Source organism: Electrona antarctica (assembly GCF_951216825.1).
Source record: "Electrona antarctica genome assembly, chromosome: 5".
In the NCBI taxonomy this organism is placed as follows: domain Eukaryota; kingdom Metazoa; phylum Chordata; class Actinopteri; order Myctophiformes; family Myctophidae; genus Electrona; species Electrona antarctica.
This window is the reverse complement of record NC_136810.1, coordinates 55,756,885-55,780,184: the sequence shown is the minus strand read 5'-3', so window position 1 is coordinate 55,780,184 and position 23,300 is coordinate 55,756,885. Positions and strand designations below refer to the sequence as shown.

The 23,300-nt window shown below is 45.4% G+C and overlaps 2 protein-coding genes across 2 annotated transcripts; one reads left to right on the top strand and one right to left on the bottom strand.

Annotated features, from left to right (window-relative positions):
- Positions 1-388: 388 nt before the first annotated feature.
- Positions 389-17,405, top strand: LOC306923724 (leucine-rich repeat-containing G-protein coupled receptor 5-like). The gene is made up of 10 exons (XM_079501996.1): positions 389-457; positions 3,333-3,404; positions 4,980-5,051; positions 5,427-5,495; positions 6,660-6,731; positions 11,640-11,705; positions 12,925-13,050; positions 14,798-14,955; positions 15,110-15,193; positions 15,281-17,405. The coding sequence occupies exons 1-10, from the start codon at positions 411-413 to the stop codon at positions 16,327-16,329; spliced, it is 1,815 nt and encodes a 604-aa protein (XP_079358122.1). The 5' UTR covers positions 389-410; the 3' UTR covers positions 16,330-17,405.
- Positions 17,406-19,489: 2,084 nt separating this feature from the next.
- LOC306923734 (zinc finger C3H1 domain-containing protein-like) lies at positions 19,490-23,054 on the bottom strand. Its single transcript, XM_079502007.1, has 5 exons — positions 23,023-23,054; positions 21,978-22,079; positions 20,965-21,004; positions 20,404-20,466; positions 19,490-20,210 (listed from the first exon to the last, which is right to left on the bottom strand). Exons 1-5 carry the CDS (start codon positions 23,049-23,051, stop codon positions 20,073-20,075), a joined length of 372 nt encoding a protein of 123 aa, XP_079358133.1. The 5' UTR covers positions 23,052-23,054; the 3' UTR covers positions 19,490-20,072.
- Positions 23,055-23,300: the final 246 nt, after the last annotated feature.

Genomic DNA, 23,300 nt, shown 5'->3' with positions numbered 1-23,300 from the left:
GTCCTCTGTCCGAGGTCACGAATCTTGACTTGTCCCGAACCAGCGTCCTCTCACACCATAGGTAACTCACAGAACCACTAAGCCACCGTGGAATACTCTGAGTCAAGGATTGAGGGTATATTTATCGTCTTGTTTTTTTGTGAGATCTGTGGGTCTGTTCTCTTCTTAGTACATTTGTCTTCATAAATTGTAACAAGTGTATTTCACCAATATTGTCATAATGTACTTCTGTATGTTACTATGTGTTTGTTATGGAAAGGGAAAAGTGTTTTAAAGGCGTAGTGAAATGGAAATGGTGGACATTTTATTTTGAAGTTTCAGACGGTTGCTATGAAGTTTCTGAACCAATCAGAGCGTCGCATCCCTTCAGGGGATGGGACGGTAGCTATGCTACGCAGGACAGCGTGTGGATGTTTGTTTACAAATCAGATATTCGGCCAGCTTTACCAGTTTACTCGTAGGTGGCTTATTTCTACCCTATATTTCTTAGCGTGATGATTAAGTTGAAACCGAGTAATACACTCTCTGGATGTTATCTAGAATGGGAATAAAAACGGAAGATTTCTGTAATCAGTAGCAGCTGTGCAGCACGCCAGTGTAAACCAGGTGTAGTACCAGAACGAGCACTTTGTTTTTCCTGTCTTCATTGCATGTGAACAGCCTGTACATTTAGCCAATAATGTTGAAAAAAACGAAATGTTATCATGCTGTCGGTTCTACATGACAACTCACCTTTGCATATAGAAAATAAATGTCATATTTGACCACCACTCTGACAGCTGTCTGATGCTCCACACAATGTACACAAATTGAACATACAGTAAATAATCCAAATAATATTCCTATTTCTGACTAATACCACGTGATACAAGACATCAAAACGGTTGCATTGTGAGTATGAATGGACACACTGAAATATTCTCTCACTCTTCTATTATAGACATAGACGTAGACAAGTGACTGACGAAAAATACATGGAAACTAAATTAAAACTATTCAAGGGACTGAAATGAGTTTGCTGCCAAAAACACAACACTGCATGATGTCACCGTCTCCTCCTACAAGCTCTAACGTGCCACTTGTAGGTCTGCTATTTTTGAAAAATAGCAGACCTACAAGCTCGTAGCGTGCCACTTGTAGCAGACCTACAAGCTGTAGCGTGCCACTTGTAGCAGACCTACAAGCTGTAGCGTGCCACTTGTAGCAGACCTACAAGCTGTAGCATGCCACTTGTAGCAGACCTACAAGCTCGTTAGCAACTACACACACCTGTTGCAAGGTCCCCTTTTGGTGTTTTAAATGTTTACTGGGGACCCCCTGGTGGTCCACGGACCCTGAATTGAGAAGCACTGGTATACATTCTAAACAATTGTATTCAGTCAGCTTTTATAAATTACATTTTAAACGTGAAAACAGTCTCTTGTAATAGATATTATAGTTGTAGTTAAAGTACACAGTGTGAATGGCCCTTAACATAACACCAATGCTGAATAGTACTAGGGAGAACATGATAGTATCCGTCCATAGACTGGCCTCTGGTGACCAGATAGGAGCATTACTGCATCTACATTAAGGACAAGTATACAGCCTACTGTACATCCTCAGGGTTCATTGATATAATCTCTTCACATTTATGTACTCTTAGTTTAACCCATTTAGGCCTGACGTCAAAATAAAAAAAATGTCTTCTAAATTCTGACAGTTTTCTGAAATACCTATGATTTCTGTATTAGTGGTGCTCAATATTTCATGCCAAGGACCCCAAAAATGATATGTAATTGGCCTCCGACCCCCATCTGAAAATATGTTCCCCCTAGGTCTGCTATTTTTGGGGGCCACTGTATGTCTGTCTGTCTGTCTAACAATCTGTCTTGTCTGTCTGTCTGTCTGTCTGTCTGTCCGTCTAAAATAGCAGACCTACAAGCTCGTAGCACGGCACCGAGTGCCGCGCTACGAGCTTGTAGGTCTGCTATTTTTGGGGGCCCGGCCACTGTCTGTGTGTCTGTCTGGTATGTCTGTCTGTCTAAAATAGCAGACCTACAAGCTCGTAGTCTGCTATTTTGGGGGCCACTGTCTGTCTGTCTGTCTGTCTGTCTGTCTGTCTGTCTAACAATCTGTCTTGTCTGTCTGTCTGTCTGTCTGTCTGTCTGTCCGTCTAAAATAGCAGACCTACAAGCTCGTAGCACGGCACCGAGTGCCGCGCTACGAGCTTGTAGGTCTGCTATTTTGGGGGCCACTGTCTGTCTGTCTGTCTGTCTAACAATCTGTCTTGTCTGTCTGTCTGTCTGTCCGTCTAAAATAGCAGACCTACAAGCTCGTAGCACGGCACCGAGTGCCGCGCTACGAGCTTGTAGGTCTGCTATTTTTGGGGGCCACTGTCTGTCTGTCTGTCTGTCTGTCTGTCTGTCTGTCTGTCTGTCTGTCTGTCTAAAATAGCAGACCTACAAGCTCGTAGCGCAGCACCGAGTGCCGCGCTACGAGCTTGTAGATTTGCTATTTTGGGGGCCACTGTCTGTCTGTCTGTCTAACAATCTGTCTTGTCTGTCTGTCTGTCTGTCTGTCTGTCTGTCTAAAATAGCAGACGTACAAGCTCGTAGCGCGCCACTCAGTGGCGCGCTATGAGCTTGTAGATCTGCTATTTTTCAATAGCTAAATCATAACATAATGTTTAAAACACCAAAAGGCGTTCCCGCCCAGAATGGGTTAAACCCTCTATACTTGGTAAATGAATACTAAGTTGACCATGGGGTCGGTTCTGTATACTTCGCCCTCATTTGACCAGGGTCGGTTCTGTATACTTCCCCCTCAGTTTGACCAGGGTCGGTTCTGTATACTTCCCCCTCATTTTTCCCTTGTACACCAAATCTGTTTGGTGTCCGAACACAGCCCATACATACATGTATAATATAATGTGTCACGCACGACGCGTTGTTGTGCTCTGCAATTGTTTGCCGAATGTTCCCCTCAGACGGGGATGCGTAACAAACGAAAAGGAGTTTCATCTTTAATTTTGAATCAATTGAACAGAAAACAGGGCGGGTGTGTAGGCAGGGCTCAATGTATTCAGAAACTCAGAAACAGAACTTTATTGGCAACGTTTCGGTCAAAGACCTGATGCCTGAAGAAGGTCTTTGACCGAAAAGTTGCCAATAAAGTTCGTATTGCAAGTGCAGACGGTGTGCGGGTCTTCTTTGTGCACTTTGTGTGCATTTTTCTGAATCAATTGAACAGAATATACTACTACACTGTACACAAATGCATCAATGCAACTTCTGCAGCCAAAACTGCGTATGCTTTTGCCTGATGTGATCTCGCATGCTCATCTTCCTCAGAATTCTTCAGAGCAACCACATCAAATCCATCCCAGGACATGCCTTCATTGGAAACCCTTCCATAGAGACCATGTAGGTTACTGTAGCATAGGTTACCTTCCATAGAGACCATGTAGGTTACCGTAGCATAGGTTACCTTCCATAGAGACCATGTAGGTTACCGTAGCATAGGTTACCTTCCATAAAGACCATGTAGGTTACCGTAGCATAGGTTACCTTCCATAGAGACCATGTAGGTTACCGTAGCATAGGTTACCTTCCATAGAGACCATGTAGGTTACCGTAGCATAGGTTACCTTCCATAGAGACCATGTAGGTTACCGTAGCATAGGTTACCTTCCATAGAGACCATGTAGGTTACCGTAGCATAGGTTACCTTCCATAGAGACCATGTAGGTTACCGTAGCATAGGTTACCTTCCATAGAGACCATGTAGGTTACCGTAGCATAGGTTACCTTCCATAGAGACCATGTAGGTTACCGTAGCATAGGTTACCTTCCATAGAGACCATGTAGGTTACCGTAGCATAGGTTACCTTCCATAGAGACCATGTAGGTTACCGTAGCATAGGTTACCTTCCATAGAGACCATGTAGGTTACCGTAGCATAGGTTACCTTCCATAGAGACCATGTAGGTTACCGTAGCATAGGTTACCTTCCATAGAGACCATGTAGGTTACCGTAGCATAGGTTACCTTCCATAGAGACCATGTAGGTTACCGTAGCATAGGTTACCTTCCATAGAGACCATGTAGGTTACCGTAGCATAGGTTACCTTCCATAGAGACCATGTAGGTTACCGTAGCATAGGTTACCTTCCATAGAGACCATGTAGGTTACCGTAGCATAGGTTACCTTCCATAGAGACCATGTAGGTTACCGTAGCATAGGTTACCTTCCATAGAGACCATGTAGGTTACCGTAGCATAGGTTACCTTCCATAGAGACCATGTAGGTTACCGTAGCATAGGTTACCTTCCATAGAGACCATGTAGGTTACCGTAGCATAGGTTACCTTCCATAGAGACCATGTAGGTTACCGTAGCATAGGTTACCTTCCATAGAGACCATGTAGGTTACCGTAGCATAGGTTACCTTCCATAGAGACCATGTAGGTTACCGTAGCATAGGTTACCTTCCATAGAGACCATGTAGGTTACCGTAGCATAGGTTACCTTCCATAGAGACCATGTAGGTTACCGTAGCATAGGTTACCTTCCATAGAGACCATGTAGGTTACCGTAGCATAGGTTACCTTCCATAGAGACCATGTAGGTTACCGTAGCATAGGTTACCTTCCATAGAGACCATGCACGGTAAGTTACCGTAGCATTCCCAAACCCTTTCCATAGAAACCATGTAGGTTACCGTAGCATCCCATAGAACGTAATCGTTCTACATAATGAGCACGATTCAGAAGTATATAGATTACTCTTCATAAATGTAAAGAGTCAAGACATGTAATACATTAATAACTTGTTTACGTTTGCAATTCTCCATCATACGTGATCATTTATTTTCTTTGTCTGGTTCTCCCTTACATCTCATTATTACTAAATGGTTCATTGCAAATAAAAGGCATTTATTCACCATCAACTTCATTAACAGTGGTGCTAATTAAGCTGTGTTATTCTTCCCCCCAAAAGAAACCTCCAGAACAATCCTGTCCAGGTTCTAGACCAGTCAGCCTTCCAGCGTCTCCCGGAGCTCAGAACCCTGTAAGTCCCACAGCATGCTTACTGAGTGAGAGAACCCTGTAAGTCACCATCAGCCCCACACCATGCTTACTGAGTGAGTAGTATCTTCACATGCCGTACGGATTGTTGTCGTGTGTCACACATCTTACAGACCATTTGTTTGTCGGTTGGGATCCTAACTTCCTTGCTACGGGGCGTAGTAGTAATAAGCCCTATGGGTTTGTTTGTCTGGAAAAACATGTCGTGCTACCATTGGTATTTTTCAATCACATATTTATTTCTAACTTCACGTGCTAGTAAACACCAGACCAAACACATGCTCTAAAACCCCTCGGACATGTGTCTTTTTTCTTCTTTCTCTCTCTCCCTCTCCTGCGATCTCATCTGTGTGTTTAGATCTCTCAGTGGAGCCAAAGACATCACAGTCTTCCCAGACCTCACTGGAGCGAACAGACTGGAGACCCTGTAAGTCCCCTATACTACAACAAGCCACCCCAGGATCCCTTATTATTATCCTATTCTGGACGGGAACCCCTTTTGGTGTTTTAACTATTGAAAAATAGCAGATCTACAAGCTCATAGCGTGGCACCGAGTGCCGCGCTACGAGCTTGTAGGTCTGCTATTTTTTGAAAAATCGTGAAAATGTGGCGCAAATCTTTGAATATATTCTTTCAAATATTTGCTTCTGGGGGGGTCCCTGGAACAACATATTTTGAGATGGGGGTCGGAGGCCAAATACATTTTTTGGGGGGTCCTTGAAATGAAATAGTTTGAGCACCACTGACATAGAAACATGTTTTTTTCCCCAGAAAACTCATGATTTAGATTTTAGAAGACATTTTGTAGAATCGAGCTCAGGCCTAAATGGGCTATTATGGTGTCCCGCACCAGCAGCCCCACAAGCAGCCCCCCCCTCTGATTCATTTGCCAACATTGATGTGTTGTTGACGTGTGTGGAGAGTGTTGAAGTTGTGGAGAAAGCCCTAATCCAATGTTTCCCATCCTGCTGCATGGCCACCCTCCCTGCTCTGCAGAGCTGCTGCCTGTTTGTGTTGTATTTCACTGGAGGGGTTTCTTTGTGATGTTTTGGGGGGAGAGGCAGAGAGGGTGGTCGTCGGGTCATTTGAAAGATCATCGTGTGATTAAAACCCATTTTGGGCGGGAATTATCCCTTTTGGTGTTTTAAGGATTATGTTATGCTTTAGCTATTGAAAAATAGCAGATCTACAAGCTCATAGCGCGGAGCTTGTAGGTCTGCTATTTTTGAATAATCGTGAAAATGCGGCACACATCTTTGAATAGGTCTTTGTAGGTCTTTGTAGGTCTTCTAAATCATGACAGTTTTCTGAAAAACCTCATGTTTCTATATCAGTCGTTCTCAAACATTTTCATGTCAAGGACCCCCAAAATATGTGATTGGCCGCCGACCCCCATCTGAAAATATGGTGTTCTAGGGACCCCCCCCAGAAGCAAAGATTTGAGTTAAAAACGTTCCCTCTGAAATAATATATTTAAAAGATTTGCACCACATTTTCACGACTTTTCAAAAATAGCAGATCCACAAGCTTGTAATCACCTGCTATCACTTGTTGATCTCACTGATGCAATATTCCAATCTCTTGGTTCAGAAGCGTCACAGGCACCCACATCTCCTCAGTACCCAGTTCCATCTGTCAACTCCTGCCCAGCCTACAGCAGCTGTAAGTGTTCCTTCATGCCACAACCTTTAGAGCATTACAAATGCATTGACATACACATTGATACATTTCAGTCAGACAACTCTTAGAGTGAATTTAGAATATATATTTATTGAGCATAATTGAGCATAGATATATGAAGCATAAATTGGCGTCAGGGCTCTGTCCCTATTCATTCACTGTAACATTAACATTTGAGTTAAATTATAAGGCGAGGCGGGGTTGGCGAAAGGGCCTTTCTGTGTGGAGTTTGCATGTTCTCCCCGTGTCCCCTAGGGCAGGGGTTCTCAACCGATTTTTCACGATTTTTCAAAAATAGCAGACCTACAAGCTCGTAGCGCGCCGCTTGTAGATCTGCTATTTTTAAATAGCTAAATTATAACAATGCTTAAAACACCAAAAGGGGTTCCCGCCCAAAATGGTTTAAGGTTATTGTAGCAGTCAATTTATATTGGGGGTCGGGAGGGGGCGGGGCGGGGGTCCCGAGACATTGCCAAAGCATTTCCGGGGGTCCCCGGCCAAAAACGTTGAGAACCCCTGCCCTAGGGTAGGTACCCTCACAAAAAACATGCAGTAATCCTGGTCTCTAAACTGCCTCCCACCTGGCCAGCCGGGGCGCCTGATGAAGGGGAAAGGAACTGGTTGGAAAACGTGTTCCTTCCACGCGCTACGTCCAACCAGGGAAACTCCCCCCTGTCAGGTGGACAGGGGGGAGCAACTTGGACACTCGGGCATGAAGGAAGCATGAGTTCAAGTCCGTTGCTCTCCCCATGTCCCCCATATACGGGAACTAGGTTGGCGGAGGGTGTGTAGAGCCCAGGATCACATTAGATAATTGACACAGGTGAAAAATGGTTTACAAAATCGTGGGATAAAAACAAATAAATTATAAGCCAAGTACAACAGGGAATTAATAAGATCCCCATGCAGGGGGATCTAGAAACAGAGCCTGTATACAGGTGGATGCTGGGGAGGCGGTGCTGGGATTTGCAAAAACTTCATGAGCAGCTAGGTTAGCAGGGAGCGAGGCAGGGAGACAGCAGCAGCTGCACAGTGGGAGAGAAGCCAGGAAAGAGCAGGTAGGCAGATAATTAAATTAAATAGCAGCTCTGATCAGGTAAAGAGTGCATGAGACCAGTCACCTGATCAGGTAGGCTCGCTCACGAGTTGCCTGCCTGAACTAGCTCCGCAGGCTTCGCGTCATTATTAGGATACGAGCAACTTCATTTTCTATTTTCCCCTTCTTTCATCATACAATAATTAATTGCATTTTTATAGCGTTTTTCCCAAGTGCTCAAAGCACTTTACAATAGTTCATTCATTCATATGTTGGGAGGTGAAGCGGCGAACAGTCGACGCCAGCGTCCTCACTTCCCACATTCACACACCAATGGTGGCGAGCTCACACTGACCAACTCATTGGAGGCAATGTAGGGTTCAGTGTCTTGCCCAAGGACACTTCGACATGTGGCCAGGAGGAGCCGGGATTCGAACCGCCGACCCAGGGATCATTGGACGACCAGCTCTAGCTCCTGAGCCACAGCCGCAATAGAGCGTCGCAGTCCTGCCCCCTCGAGAGACTCCTCATAGACTTTTCAGAAAGTATTTGTTTTTCTTCTTTGTAATTATTTGTTTGGTCCAAAATATTGTGTTTGTTGTCATGATTTGTCACGACTCGAGTTGGCTTCGTACGACGCTTAAAAGGTATTTAAAAAAATACTTTTTGAAATGTCTATGGGGAAAATGCATTGGGAATTATTTCCTGGGCCTGGCGTCGTCATGAAAGGGGGCGGGACTGCGACGCTCTATATAATTCTGTATTTGATCATTAACAACAACAATCCTCAATGTCATGGTTAATAAACACCCCCATGGGAGGCGCGGTGGCGCAGTCGGTAGCACTGTCGCCTCACAGCTAGAAGGTCCCGGGTTGGATTCCCGTCGGGGACGCTTTGGTGTGTTCTCTCGTCCACATCATCAGCGCCGCCACACATACCCTATAAGTGGGGTTGTCAAAAGGGCCTTTCTGTGTTTGCATGTTCTCCCAGTGTCCCCTAAGGTAGGTACCCTCACAAAAAACATGCTGTAATCCTGGTCTATATACTGCCTCCCCCTGGCCACGCGCTACGTCCTACCTGGGGGAACTCTCCCCCTGTCAGGTGATAAGAAGAGGCCTGCTCACTCCACATGCATTGAAGGAAGCACGAGCTCAGTTCGGGGCTCTCCCCAGGTTGGCAGAGGGAGAGTAGTGCCCAGGATTACAGCTTAGGCAATTGACACTGGCTGAAAAATTGGTTACAAAATCATAGGATAAAAAAAAAAGTAAAACAATGTGAAAAGGGTGCCATTTCTTCTTACGCCTTGGCAATTGGATGATTTGAGGCATTTTGTTCCAAAAATGTGTTTGGCAAAAATCCACTTGTTGGTGGCGCTATAACAGGCCAAAGTGAAAAGGGTGGGATATATTCCTCAGCCTAGTAGGAAAGTCCGTGAAAGATTTCACGTAAATTGCAAGCTGCATTCATGATTTGAGGCTTTTTGTTCAAAACGGGGCCAATCCTGCAAACTTTGAAAGCCAATATTAGCCAATTAGTATGGAATATGAAATATCGGACAGATATGTCTTGAACACATGACTTTAGAGATAGTGTGTAACGATTTGCGGGATTCTTGGACAGAATCTGGAGGAGTAATATAAAAAAAATGTGTTTTTCAAAAGTCGGCCTCCTGGTGGCGCTATAACAGGCCGATCTGGAAAATTCGTGGAGGTTCATCGCTGGCATCCAGGGAGTGTGTGTGCAAAAGTTGGCATCGACCGGGTTAACGGTGCCGGAGATTAGCTGCAGACGGACGGACAGACACAAGGACACACAGACTCACACACACACACGGACGGACGGAGTGCAAAACATACTCTCTCCCCATGCCTTCGGCCTGGTGGAGACAACTAAACATACTCTCTCCCCATGCCTTCGGCCTGGTGGAGACAAACATACTCTCTCCCCAAGCCTTCGGCCTGGTGGAGACAACTAAACATACTCTCTCCCCATGCCTTCGGCCTGGTGGAGACAACTAAACATACTCTCTCCCCATGCCTTCGGCCTGGTGGAGACAAACATACTCTCTCCCCATGCCTTCGGCCTGGTGGAGACAACTAAACATACTCTCTCCCCATGCCTTCGGCCTGGTGGAGACAAACATACTCTCTCCCCATGCCTTCGGCCTGGTGGAGACAAACATACTCTCTCCCCATGCCTTCGGCCTGGTGGAGACAACTAAACATACTCTCTCCCCATGCCTTCGGCCTGGTGGAGACAACTAAACATACTCTCTCCCCATGCCTTCGGCCTGGTGGAGACAAACATACTCTCTCCCCATGCCTTCGGCCTGGTGGAGACAAACATACTCTCTCCCCATGCCTTCGGCCTGGTGGAGACAACTAAACATACTCTCTCCCCAGGCCTTCGGCCTGGTGGAGACAACTAAACATACTCTCTCCCCATGCCTTCGGCCTGGTGGAGACAACTAAACATACTCTCTCCCCATGCCTTCGGCCTGGTGGAGACAACTAAACATACTCTCTCCCCAGGCCTTCGGCCTGGTGGAGACAACTAAACATACTCTCTCCCCATGCCTTCGGCCTGGTGGAGACAACTAAACATACTCTCTCCCCATGCCTTCGGCCTGGTGGAGACAACTAAACATACTCTCTCCCCATGCCTTCGGCCTGGTGGAGACAACTAAACATACTCTCTCCCCATGCCTTCGGCCTGGTGGAGACAACAATAAACACCCCCACCAGCCACAGAAGATCAGAAGACAAAATGTATCTAAACAAAGCATCGTAGGCATTAGTCATGCATTTCATATTTTGTCTCCGTTTGTGTTTTTTTTCATATGATTTTTATCCCACGATTTTGCAACCCATTTTTTTCACCCAGTGTCAATTATCTAATGTAATCCTGGGCGCTACACTTCCTCTGCCAACCTGGGGGGGGGGGGGGGCAGCGGACTGACCTCATGCTTCCTTCTATGCATGAGGAGTCCAAGCTGCTTCTTTTCACCTGACAGGGGAGAGTTTCCCCGGCCGGACGTAGCGCATGGAAGGAACACGTTATTCCGACCAGTTCCTTTTCTCTCCATCAGGCGCCCAGGCTGGCCAGGGGGAGGCAGTTTAGAGACCAGGATTACTGCATGTTTTTTGTGAGGGTACTACCTACCCTAGGGGACACGGGGAGAACATGCAAACTCCACACAGAAAGGCCCCTTCGCCAACCCCGCCTCGGGTATGGGCACTGATGACGCGGAGGAGAGAACACGCCCCCAGCGCCCACAGCGTCCCCAGCAGGAATCGAACTCAGGACCTTCTAGCTGTGAGGCGACAGCACTACCGACTGTGCCCCATATTCTGTCTCAGTTGATAGGCCTGTCTCTACACTCTCTTATCTAACTTCAACAACTTAATTTTCAATAATGCATGCAAACATCATATCCCATCAATAACCAAATAGACACAATAGTGCATAGCAGTGGCCGTGGGTTTCTGGTTCCACTGAAAAATCGGCCATTCATTTTTTTTCCCATAGAGATTTACAAAAATATTTAATCAAGCCTTCCATGATCCTGGTGAATCATGACCATAAAACCTTTGATCTGTGAATAAATGAAAATGAAAACCTCTAAACAAAGATTATCACCAGGATAATAACAGACATAAAAATGTTTTTGTACTAAAATCTCTATGGGGAAAACCACGCCCACTGCCAGGCCCCTATAACACAATACAATAACCCAACCCTTATGTCCAGATTATTCCATTCTTTGGGAAGGCATGTTTAGATGCTGAATTGGACATTTATTTCCTTTGGGAAAATGTCCATGTAACCTGTGTGTGTGTGTCTCATCTTAAAGGGACCTGTCTTACAACTGGATACGGTGTCTACCCAACCTCACTGGATGTGGAAAGATCCAAAGACTGTGAGTCATCTGTTTTAGTATTGTAAAATAGTCACAGTCAATAGCAGAAGCTTTTAGTCGCCCAGATGAAACCTCAGAGGAGACTTTGTTTTAACCAATTTAGGCCTGTTTTTTTTTTCCTGAAAAACCTCATGTTTCTATCTCAGTGGTGCTCAATATTTCATGTCAAGGACCCCACAAATTATATGTAATTGGCCGCCGACCCCCATCTGAAAATGTTGTTCCAGGGACCCCCCAGTCCAATTTGAGTTAAAAACTGAAACTCTGAAAGAATATATATATTCAAAGATTTGAGGCACATTTTCCCGTTTAAAAAAAAATAGCAGACCTACAAGTTCATAGCGCGGCACTCGGTGCCGCGCTATGAGCTTGTAGATCTGCTATTTTTCAATAGCTAAAGTACAACATAATGCTTAAAACACCAAAAGGGGTTCCTGCCCAAAATGGTTATTGTGTTTTCCCAGTAATGTCATTGGTGAGATCCATGTGGAGACCTACTGTAGCTTCAGATCCATGTGGAGACCTACTGTAGCTTCAGATCCATGTGGAGACCTACTGTAGCTTCAGATCCATGTGGAGACCTACTGTAGCTTCCTGGAGATGAAGGCACTCAGGTCACTGTTGAGTGACCTGAGGAATACATTGTTATTTATTATAGAAATGTACTCAAAGTGTGCTTACTGTATGCGTACAGTAGGGGCAGTGTCAGGGAAGCCTCTAAGTGCATGGAGCAGCAGAGAGAATCGAATGCTCATGGAATATACTTCCAAAGCCGTATATAACGTAGTAATTAGTTAGTATAAGAACTTTGCCTATAGGATTTGGAAAACTTTGTATCTTCTCCTTTTCTTTTCATGAATAAACCATATATTTTATTTTTACATTACACAATAACAGTAATAATTGTATTACTAAATATGAAAAGTGGAACAGTGAGTCTGTACAGTGTGCAGTACACTATGCAAACTATTGTAATTAGACTGTTAGTTAAGCTGTGCGAATCGTGCGATGTCGTGTGTGTGTGTGTGTGTGTGTGCGAGCATGTGTGTGTGTGTGTGTGTGTGCGTGTGGGAAAGTATTGCAATGACCAATAAACTATAGTCTTGTTTATGTATGGAATGATTTGGATGATTCATGTAAAAACTAAAAAGTGAACAACTTGGTAAGACGATGCATTTGAATCCCCCCCCCCCCCCAACCTCACCTCTCTCACCTTCAGTGACCTCACCTCCAACCGGCTGTCTTCCTTCTCCCTGGAGGGTCTTCATGGACTCACCCACTTGAAGCTGTCTGGGAACCTTCAGCTCAGAGACCCTCTCCCCCTGCACCTCCTGCCCAGGCTCAGGTACTGTAGAACCTTCAGCTCGCCTCAGAGACCCTCTCCCCCTGCACCTCCTGCCCAGGCTCAGGTACTGTAGAGCCTTCAGCTCAGAGACCCTCCCCCCCTGCACCTCCTGCCCAGGCTCAGGTATAGGAGCCTTCAGCTCAGAGACCCTCTCCCCCTGCACCTCCTGCCCAGGCTCAGGTATAGGAGCCTTCAGCTCAGAGACCCTCTCCCCCTGCACCTCCTGCCCAGGCTCAGGTATAGGAGCCTTCAGCTCAGAGACCCTCTCCCCCTGCACCTCCTGCCCAGGCTCAGGTATAGGAGCCTTCAGCTCAGAGACCCTCTCCCCCTGCACCTCCTGCCCAGGCTCAGGTATAGGAGCCTTCAGCTCAGAGACCCTCTCCCCCTGCACCTCCTGCCCAGGCTCAGGTATAGGAGCCTTCAGCTCAGAGACCCTCTCCCCCTGCACCTCCTGCCCAGGCTCAGGTATAGGAGCCTTCAGCTCAGAGACCCTCTCCCCCTGCACCTCCTGCCCAGGCTCAGGTATAGGAGCCTTCAGCTCAGAGACCCTCTCCCCCTGCACCTCCTGCCCAGGCTCAGGTATAGGAGCCTTCAGCTCAGAGACCCTCTCCCCCTGCACCTCCTGCCCAGGCTCAGGTATAGGAGCCTTCAGCTCAGAGACCCTCTCCCCCTGCACCTCCTGCCCAGGCTCAGGTACTGTAGGGCAGTTGTTGCCGAAACGTTTCAGCCCGTGAGCCAAAAAAATAAATGACCAAACTAAAGAAAATAAATAATTTTCACTAACCAAACTAGTGAAAATAGAGGGTATGCACATGCATAAAGTGAATGGCAAATCGAATGACAAAGTGAGTGACAAAAAGTGAGTTTAATGTCGTTTAACGTCGTCTAATGCAATCAAATACAACTTTTCTGTTTGGGTGTATTGGCTGTCAAGGCCAGAAAGTAGTTTTTTGTCACTTAGTAGGCGTTCCCGCTTAACTTCCGGGTTTGAAGATGTCACACGCATACCCTCTATAGCAGATCTACAAGCTCACAACGCTTCACGCCGCGTTGTGAGGTTGTAGATCGGCTACTTAAACACTTGTTTTCTAGTGACCAGCTCCGTTCCCTCCCAACTCCAAATAAGAAATACAGATCCTTAGGCTGAATCCTCCCTGAATACGAGCCCTTATAGACTCCTCTGACGGTTCCCTACAAATATAGGAGATATCAGTTACACACCCCATAACATTGCCGTTTTAAACGTTCTACTCTAATGTTAAAGGACTACTTCACCACTTTTCCAACCTATCTTCATATAATAGGTCCTATAATAGGCGCACATTTTTTCTACTCGGTCTGTGTCTCAGAGGAGGGCTGTGGGCAGTTCAGAAACCGTCCTCCAGTGACATCATCGATGGGGAATAAAAGCTAATAGAAACTGCAGGCTTTCTAGTCCTTAAAAGTTGCAATGCGAAAATAGAAGCCATCGTTCTCACGATAATGAAAATCTAAACATTTTTGTAAAAAAAAATCTTGTTTAAAAAAATATCTGCCTAATGATGATGTCACTGGAGGACGGTTTCTAAACTGCCCACAGCCCTCCTATGAGACACAAACTGAGTAGAAAAAAATTGTGCCATTTTATCATGATTATTAGTGAGGACCTATTATATGAAGATAGGTTGAAAAGTGGTCCTTTAATACTTTGCTGTGTAGCATACTGTCTGTGGAGTGATGAATGACTCATGTGGTGTACCATATGCAGGGTAGCGGAGCTGCCCTTTGCCTACCAGTGCTGTGTGTTTGCACCCTGCTGGGCCAAGTCAAGGAGCCCCTTCTCGCCCTGGAACCTTGGAAGTGTTGACGACAACAGCAAGCCAAGTCTGAATCAACAAGAGAGCTATGACGACGTAACCTTCCAGGGTGAGTCAAAACCTTTTTGAGGGGCACTATAGTGAAAAGCCCCTCCTATATACAGCTTTTCGTCCCGTCACGTCTCACATTTGCCAATGTTTGCATTTACACAAACCCGGAAAGCTGGCCATAAAGATTAATCTATATTGCACTATTTTCTCAGAATATGGCAGTCCAGACGACTTGGCAATGGAACCAAGTGTAGATGCTACAGAACATGCTGCTGTTCGCTGTTCTCCTGTCCCTGGTGAGTATATGTTTTTCCACCTACACTATTTAAATAAGGGACAGCAACAAAAACAAAATCTCATCACATTTTTGTCTCCATCTCTAGGTCCATTCCATCCGTGCCAGAGCTCGCTTGCTACCTACTGGTATCAGTTTGTCATCTGGCTCATCATCGTCCTCTCCGTCACTTTCAATTTCCTGGTGCTGTTCTCGATCTTCTGCTCTGCATCGAGACCCCCCCCCGTCCAGCATCTTCTGGGTGTCCTACACTGGGTCCACTTAATCACGGGTCTCTCGAGTGGCACTCTGGCCGTGGTAGACGTTCTGACCGTGGCGGACCGTGGCGGCGGTTGTCCGTGGTGGGAGGTGGAAGCGCGTCCGTGGACCACAAGCGTCCTGTTCGCGCTCTCCTCCGAAGCCGGGGTCCTCCTCATGACGGCCGTCGTCTTCGAGCAGATGCGATGCAGCGATGAGCCCAAGGCGGCGCCGGGCAGGAATCTCCTGCTGGGGCAAAGAAGGGGCGTTCAGGTTGTAGCGGCGGTCTGTTGTACCCTGGCGCTGTGCGCCGCCGCTAGTCCCTTCCTGTTCAGAGCTGATGAACACAGTCTCACTTCCATCTGCATGGCCGTCTCTCATCATAACCACTCCATCTGTTGGGGTTACGACTCCACGCTGTTATCACTCAACTTCCTCTGTTACCTGTTGATGACGGTCACGCACTGTTGTGTGAACCAGCAGCAGCCCGGGGGTGAAAAGATGACCTTAAAGCCCAATAGAGTCCACCAGGATCGTGCCACCAGCATGACCAAAACGGTGACCGCCGTCCTCCTTTCCAATTGCCTGCTTTGCTTCTCCGCAACTCTCCTCGCCTTCACGCTTCATCATCATCATCATCCTTTCCTAGTCGTCTCCAGCCCAGAGTTTGTCAGGTTCACAGCGTTGCTGACCGTGTCCCTGCCCGCCTGTCTGGACCCTCTGCTCTACATGTTCCTCAGTGTGCGTTTCAGAGAGGATCTCGGCGGCTTTCTTCCGTGGACTTCACACAGAACACACAGATCCCGCCACGGCAGCCACGACGTCGCGTCCGTCGACTCGGAGGGTCCAGAGACGCGGTCGTGTACGACGTCGACGCAGGACCTTGTAGTCCCCGTTTGATGGTGGAAGAAGTCGACCGTGTCGTTCTGGCTGAGTCTTACAGAATCCAACATGTTCTCGCTTAAATTGCTTTTTGATACACACCAATGACTCTACAAAAAGTTAGCAGTACCTTGTGTTTATTTTCCCCATTTTTAGTTTTGTTTACCATTCAATATTTATGCTCACTTCTTATAATACATGTTAATCATTTTCATACATTTTATATGAAATGCACTGTTCCAATTTTTCTTTTACTAGTTCTTACTGACCCTTTTTATTTACACCTTACGGCATACATGGGAAACTGGCGGCCCGGGGGCCACATGCGGCCCCCCACCATCACTTAATGCGGCCCGCAGGTTAATGACACATTATTGATTACAATTGAATTACTTCAGTCTATATGTAGCTTTAATGACTAGTAATAAAATGTCATTGTCTTTTTATATCCAATATATTTGTATTTAGTTCATAAAGTTAACTATAACTAAATGCATTTGAAATTATATAAAATGGTTACTTTTTAGGATTCCAATTAAAAAATAGCAAAACATTCAGTATTTCTATTAAAATAGCAAAAATTGCCGATCTACAAGCTCAAAACACATCGCAGTGCGACGCGTTTTGAGCTTGTAGATCGGCTATTTTTTGCTATGACAGTGATATGCAACGTGGCCCTCTGGAATGAGATTGGGAATATAGTGGCCCTCTCCATTGTCAAAGTCGCCCACCCCTGCCTTACGGTAATTGTAACTTTGTGGCTTGCTGCTTGTCAGATTGTTTTTATACGGGTCTGTGAAGCACTTCTAAACATTGTTTTGTGCTATACAAATTAAATGTATTAATATTACCATGTAATGAAGGCACCATGAGCTGACTATCAAACAGCCATTGATTGGACACGCTCGGTCAGGTGGTCAATTTTAGGGCTAAAAAGTGACCCCTGTGTAGTGTTCCTCTGTGACCACATTACATTATATTCAAATTCTTTATTTATGAAAGATGATTGTGTTTGATTTCAAATAAAATGTCTCACATTATTGCTTTTAGCTGTATCGTTCATTCCATGATACAAAATGGATTAACTCATTAAAACCGGGAAAGCATGTGTCATTTCAAGCTATACTGTATATATATATTTTTTACCTTTTTCAAAAATCTTGAACGTGTGAACTGAGTGGTGCAAATCCCCCCCCCTCTCTCTCATTAGCAGGCAACAGTGCAGCACTATCTCTCTCTCTCTCCGTTTCTGGCACAACAGCGCCACTTTTGGTACTGGTGCTCATAGTCAGTCACACAGGTCACATAGATAGGTTAACACGGACATTGCTGTTCCTTGGAGTGGTTGCACCACTCAAAAATGTTGAACATTTTCAGATGGCGGTCTGTGGTCAAATACATAGCATTTTAGGGGTCATTGGCACAAAAAGAGGTTTTAATGGATTAAAGGAATGCGAGGACCAGTGTAGTGTAGTACATGTGTACTTGGTGGCATTATTGATGCCCACATGGCTTTATTGATGCCCACATGGCTTTATTGATGCCCACTTGATGCCCACATGGCTTTATTGATGCCCACTTGATGCCCACATGGCTTTATTGATGTCCACTTGGCGTTATTGATGCCCACATCCCATCCGAGTGGCATTGTATCCTTATGCCATTAATGTACTGAAATGCACACGTTGCATTTGGGTCAAGTGGTCTCTCTCGGGGGGCATACAGTACGTTGGTGCGACATACCAGTGGTCTGACATGCGTTAAGATGCATGCGTGGCCTGCAGTTAAGACTCACTGGGCCTCCGCGTGCGGTTAGGATTAGGGTAGGGTGTCGGACTGTTGGTACGACAGACAGTTAAGACTCACTGGGCCTCCGCGTGCGGTTAGGATTAGGGTAGGGTGTCGGACTGTTGGTACGACAGACCAATAAGAGGTTAGGATTAGGGTAGGGTGTCGGACTGTTGGTACGACAGACCAATAAGAGGTTAGGATTAGGGTAGGGTGTCGGACTGTTGGTACGACAGACCAAGAAGATATGCACCATTTCCCTTTCACAGACTCCCACATTTGCAGTGTAATTTTTTTCAGAATATTCTTGTTAAGTCCTAGTGTTTTGAATAACACACCATTTAGTCTTAGTCCCACTTAAGTCTTCTGAAATGGTTTAGTCGTCGTCTAGTCGACTAAATACCAAAATCTTAATCTTTTAATTTTAGTCTTAATGCAATGTTAATTTTGCTAGAAAAGACTTAGTCCAAGTCTTTTGAACCCACCATGTAGTCTTAGTCCTATTTAGTCTTCTGAAATGGTTTAGTCTTAGTCGACTACATATCAAAAACCTTAGTCGACTTAGTCTTGTTTAGTCTTAGTCGACTAAATATCAAAAACCTTAGTCGACTAAATATCAAAAACCTTAGTCGACTTAGTCTTGTTTAGTCTTAGTCGACTACATATCAAAAACCTTAGTCGACTTAGTCTTGTTTAGTCTTAGTCGACTAAATATCAAAAACCTTAGTCGACTTAGTCTTCTCTTAGTCAATAAAATGAACACTGCACGACCGTCGACTGACTAGAACCCCATGCACCCACACCGCCAAACAAAGTAACTTCACAGACAATAAAAAAACCCACAAAAACAGGAATCTTTTCATTAGAGCATAATTTAATATAAACATTTTTTAATACAACATACAAAATAAAATTTTGCCCTGTCCTCGTTCGTTAACTTAATAATATATACTCCAAAAAAAATAAAAAATAAAGATTGCACAGGAAAGCATGTACTGTATAAAGCTACAGGCTGCTGACTATCTTTGTCCTGGTATATTATTAATATTAATAATGAGTTTAAAGGGCCTTCCCCGTTGATCGGCTGGCCTGAAGGTATCATCACAGCGTTCTTCAGCAGTCTCTGTGGCAGTCTCAAAAAAGTATTGGCAAACAAACGAACGGACGAACGAACGGGGCCAAATAGAATACTGGGCAGGTTCAGCCATGTTCCACATGGACTGTGATTTTCAAACAGTTTTTTTTTTTTTTGATGATTGTTTAAATTTCTTTTTGATCACTTTTTTTTTATAAACAAAATGAAACAATCTCTTCCTTTTTGTGTGAAAAACAAAAACAAAAATAGATATTATTGTACAAGTTCTTTGCAGCAGTATCACTACAGGGGAAACTGTCCTTTAAAAACACGAGATATGTTTAAACGACACCACAGTGACAATCATAGTCCGTTCCAAATGCCAAACCCCAGGTAAACAAGGGGGGGGGGGGGAGGGATATCAAAAATAAAAAGGTGACGGTACAAACAAAAAGAGGGAGAACATGTAAATTAAAACAGAGGGGGGGGGGGGGGGGGATAAAAAGGTAAGACTTAATGTCACTGAGCAGAGGATCTATACTTACGTACACCACGATGTTAAGGATGATATAAGCGGGGCGCCCCCCCAACACATTTTGTGGTCATTTGAGGAGAGGTGGGTCATTGGCGGCTTCCGTTGACGACTGTTCCTTGATTCCTGGCGCCGCCTGGCGGCCGCTACAGGGAGGTGCAGGAGTAGTGCAGGCAACCAACCAACCAACCAACCGAGCCTTCACGTCAAGTTTCCCTGGCTTACCTAGGCAGTGGCGGCAGTTTGATTTCGTCTGGTCTGATTGGATAAATCTAGTTCCAAACTAGCGCTTCTTTTACTTCTCGTTGGAGAAAAATGGGCACGCACTGAGGGTTGTGTGTGTGTGTGTGTGTGCTGTAGTGTGTGTCAGGAATCCTCGCCCTGAACTCTGCCGGGGCCTAAATTTAGGGTCTCACTTAGACTCACTCCCACCTCTCGGGCCTTGTCAACAAGCTTCCTCAGTCTATCCGTTTTACCTCCCTCCGCAGCTTCAAACAGCAGGCACTGGAAAGGAGGGAAGAGACAGGGGGAGCGAGGGGAGAGGGTGTCAGAGGAGTTAGGGAAGGAGGGAGGGGAAAGGAGGGGGGGGGGGTGGGGGAGGAAGGGTAGCAGGTGAACATAGGTGTAATACCGCTCAAGGTGCAACAAATTGTGTTGTGTTTGAGTATGTGATATGTGTTTTTTTGTGGGAAATTACATCTTTCCATATGGTGGCACACAGTGGAAGACTTTGGAGAGCTTGCCGATACAGATTTCGGACCTATAAGAAAATAACAAAAAGGCGGGGGAGGGGGGGAAAAGAAAAAGAAAAAAAAAGAAGACCACCAAACGCAGGGATGGTGGTGTCAGTTAAAAGGACGAGGACAAAAAAAAACAACACACACACAAGAACAAAAAGGGATCAAGTCAGAGATTGCTTTTTGCTTCCTAGAGAAAAAGCGACCTGAGCCACACATCACGAAATCACAAAAGCAAAAAAATGTTTCAAACTGTGACACTCTAAAAGAACAGCATACATTACAACCCGTTTGTTTTGTGTGACAAATAACCCTGCAGGGGAAGAAATGAGATTCAACAACATCAAAATGGCCAGAACAGTTAAGTCAGACAAGGGAAGACTTACTGACTGACTGGAAGAAAAGGCAAGCACAAGGTTAGGATGTCAATTCGTCAATTCATTATTTTTTGTCATCATTTGATTCTCAGTGATTCTTACCCCGGATCCCCCCCACCCCCCCCCCCTCCATCACTAACTCACCTCTGATGGCTCCTTTAGCTCCCTCTCCACAGCTATTGCTCTGCCGAGAAATGCAGCAGAAAGGCTTGTGAGATTCACGGCAGGACAACTCCCTAAACTCTCTTAACACATTATGTGCCCTTTTAAATCTTTCAAAATGGCGACCCAGGGTGCCCACTTTTTAGAACCCCTTTTTGACATTTTTTTTTAATAAAAAAACAAAACCACAGACGTCCTGGGCACTACATGCGGTAATTCACAGGACGTCTGTGGACGTCTTGGGCACAAAATGTGTTAAAAGACAGTAATGGCTAGCAAGCAAGGAGAGGAAACTAATTTTTTCGCTTTGCTTGTCACCAGGTTTGCTGTTTTTTCTTTTTATCACAGAACCTCTGAATGGTGGTTGCTTAACACACCCTTTCAAAATAGTTAAGATGTCCAGACGTCCTGGGCACCGCATAGCGGTAATTCCCAGGACACAGGAAGTGGTAAGCTGCCCAAAGAGGCTTACAGTTGGAGGCCATCGATATTGTCCTTTTCTTTTTGCTGAGGTTTGCGTGATCTGCGCAAAACCCCTTTTGGTGTTTTAAACATTATGTTATAATTTAGCTATTGAAAAATAGCACATCTACAAGCTCATAGCGCGCCACCGAGTGGCAGGTCTGCTATTTTTGAAAAATCGTGAAAATATTCAGAAGGATTTTTTTTTTAATTTTGAGGTCAGGCCTAAATGGGTCAAATGATAAGGGACAATATCGGTGGCACCCAACTGTATATTGAGGACAAACTTTTATCAGCGTATGCCTGCCTTGTGGCTGGTGTTAGTTTCCCATCCTGGCTAGAGCTAACAAACTGACCAGCAGCAATTTATAAACCCTCAATGTGAGATCATTACCATTTATATGTTTTTACAAAGACATTATTTCAGGTCCGATACGTTTCTCTCTGAATCAATCATTTCTTCATGCTTTTTCTTTTCTTTTCTTTCTTTCTTTTTACATTTCTGAGCAGCGAGGAGAGATCTTGGGACTTACATTTTCCAGGAAGCCAGACATTTTGGAATACTACTGCTCAACATTCTGGCCTGGAATTTCAGGTGTTCAATGTTGCCGTCCTGCCATTCATGGTGCAGCAACCTGTACAGTGACAAAGCAACACTAACCGTCTGTCAACAGCATGGAACTAGAAACCCCACAAACTTGGCCTCCGATCAGTGCGCGGCAGACTTATCCTCGACACACAGAAGCCTCAAACATAACCGGTACATCCAACAGCCTTTAACTTACTTTAGACTAGTCATTGGTTAGACATAAGGTTGGTGAGGGGTGCGTTAAAACGACCGGATAAGGGTTGGTGAGGGGTGCGTTAAAACGACCGGATTAGGGTTGGTGAGGGGTGCGTTAAAACGACCGGATTAAGGTTGGTGAGGGTTGCGTTAAAACGACCGGATTAAGGTTGGTGAGGGGTGCGTTAAAACGACCGGATTAATGTTGGTGAGGGGTGCGTTAAAACGACCGGATTAAGGTTGGTGAGGGGTGCGTTAAAACGACCGGATTAAGGTTGGTGAGGGGTGCGTTAAAACGACCGGATTAAGGTTGGTGAGGGGTGCGTTAAAACGACCGGATTAATGTTGGTGAGGGGTGCGCTAAAACGACCGGATTAAGGTTGGTGAGGGGTGCGTTAAGGGTTGGGTGAGGGTTTAGGTGTGCTGCCCCGTGGGAGGTTGACAGTTTTTGGTTTAGACTAGTCATTGGTTAGACCAGTCATTAGTCCTACAACTACAACCTATACCTCCCACGGGGCAGCACACCTAAACCTAACCTTAACCCATGTCTAACCAATGACTAGTCTAAACTAAGTATGCACCCCAATATGACCTCGTGCACATGTTCATTCCAGAGGCAAAATACTCCTCTAGAATCTAGTCTAGATACCCTGCACTAACACACCAATGAAGCTACAACCATTTAAGTTACCACAGAAAGACCAGTGATAAGTCATCCCCCAATAGGCTGAAGGTGTGCTCCACTCATGCTAGGCATGCATGTGCAGGGTGGCGATGACAGTGGTGAACGGTACCTTAGGCCCAGCTCGGTGTTGTTGGGCATGGAGTATCTCAGTCTCTCCAGGACCACGGCATGCTGGGACTTGTGCAGGCAGCTTAAATAGTGGGTGACCACCTGAAGAAGGGGCCGACGCAGAAGCAGAGCATTAGCAGTGCTTTGGGAGGCCAATCACACAGAGATGCAGCGTGCAGTGTTGTTCCCACATATTTGTTTTACCAATGAATTTCCAAAACCTTTCCAAAAACCAGTCCAGAATATTAAACCCAATTTCCAGGCTTATAACAATCATTC

Bases quoted from the DNA above. Each gene is read 5' to 3' on its own strand.
- LOC306923734 (XM_079502007.1), bottom strand. From the start codon at position 23,051: ATGCCCAACAACACCGAGCTGGGCCTAAG. The intron at 21,005-21,977 runs GTAAGTCCCAAG...ATTTCTCGGCAG, and splicing joins TGTCTGGCTTCCTGGAAAAT to AGCAATAGCTGTGGAGAGGG. The intron at 20,211-20,403 runs GTAATTTCCCAC...CCTCCTTTCCAG, and splicing joins GTGCCACCATATGGAAAGAT to TGCCTGCTGTTTGAAGCTGC.
- LOC306923724 (XM_079501996.1), top strand. From the start codon at position 411: ATGTTTGTTTACAAATCAGATATTCGGCCAGCTTTACCAGTTTACTC. The intron at 5,052-5,426 runs GTAAGTCCCACA...CTGTGTGTTTAG, and splicing joins CTCCCGGAGCTCAGAACCCT to ATCTCTCAGTGGAGCCAAAG. The intron at 13,051-14,797 runs GTACTGTAGAAC...TACCATATGCAG, and splicing joins CACCTCCTGCCCAGGCTCAG to GGTAGCGGAGCTGCCCTTTG.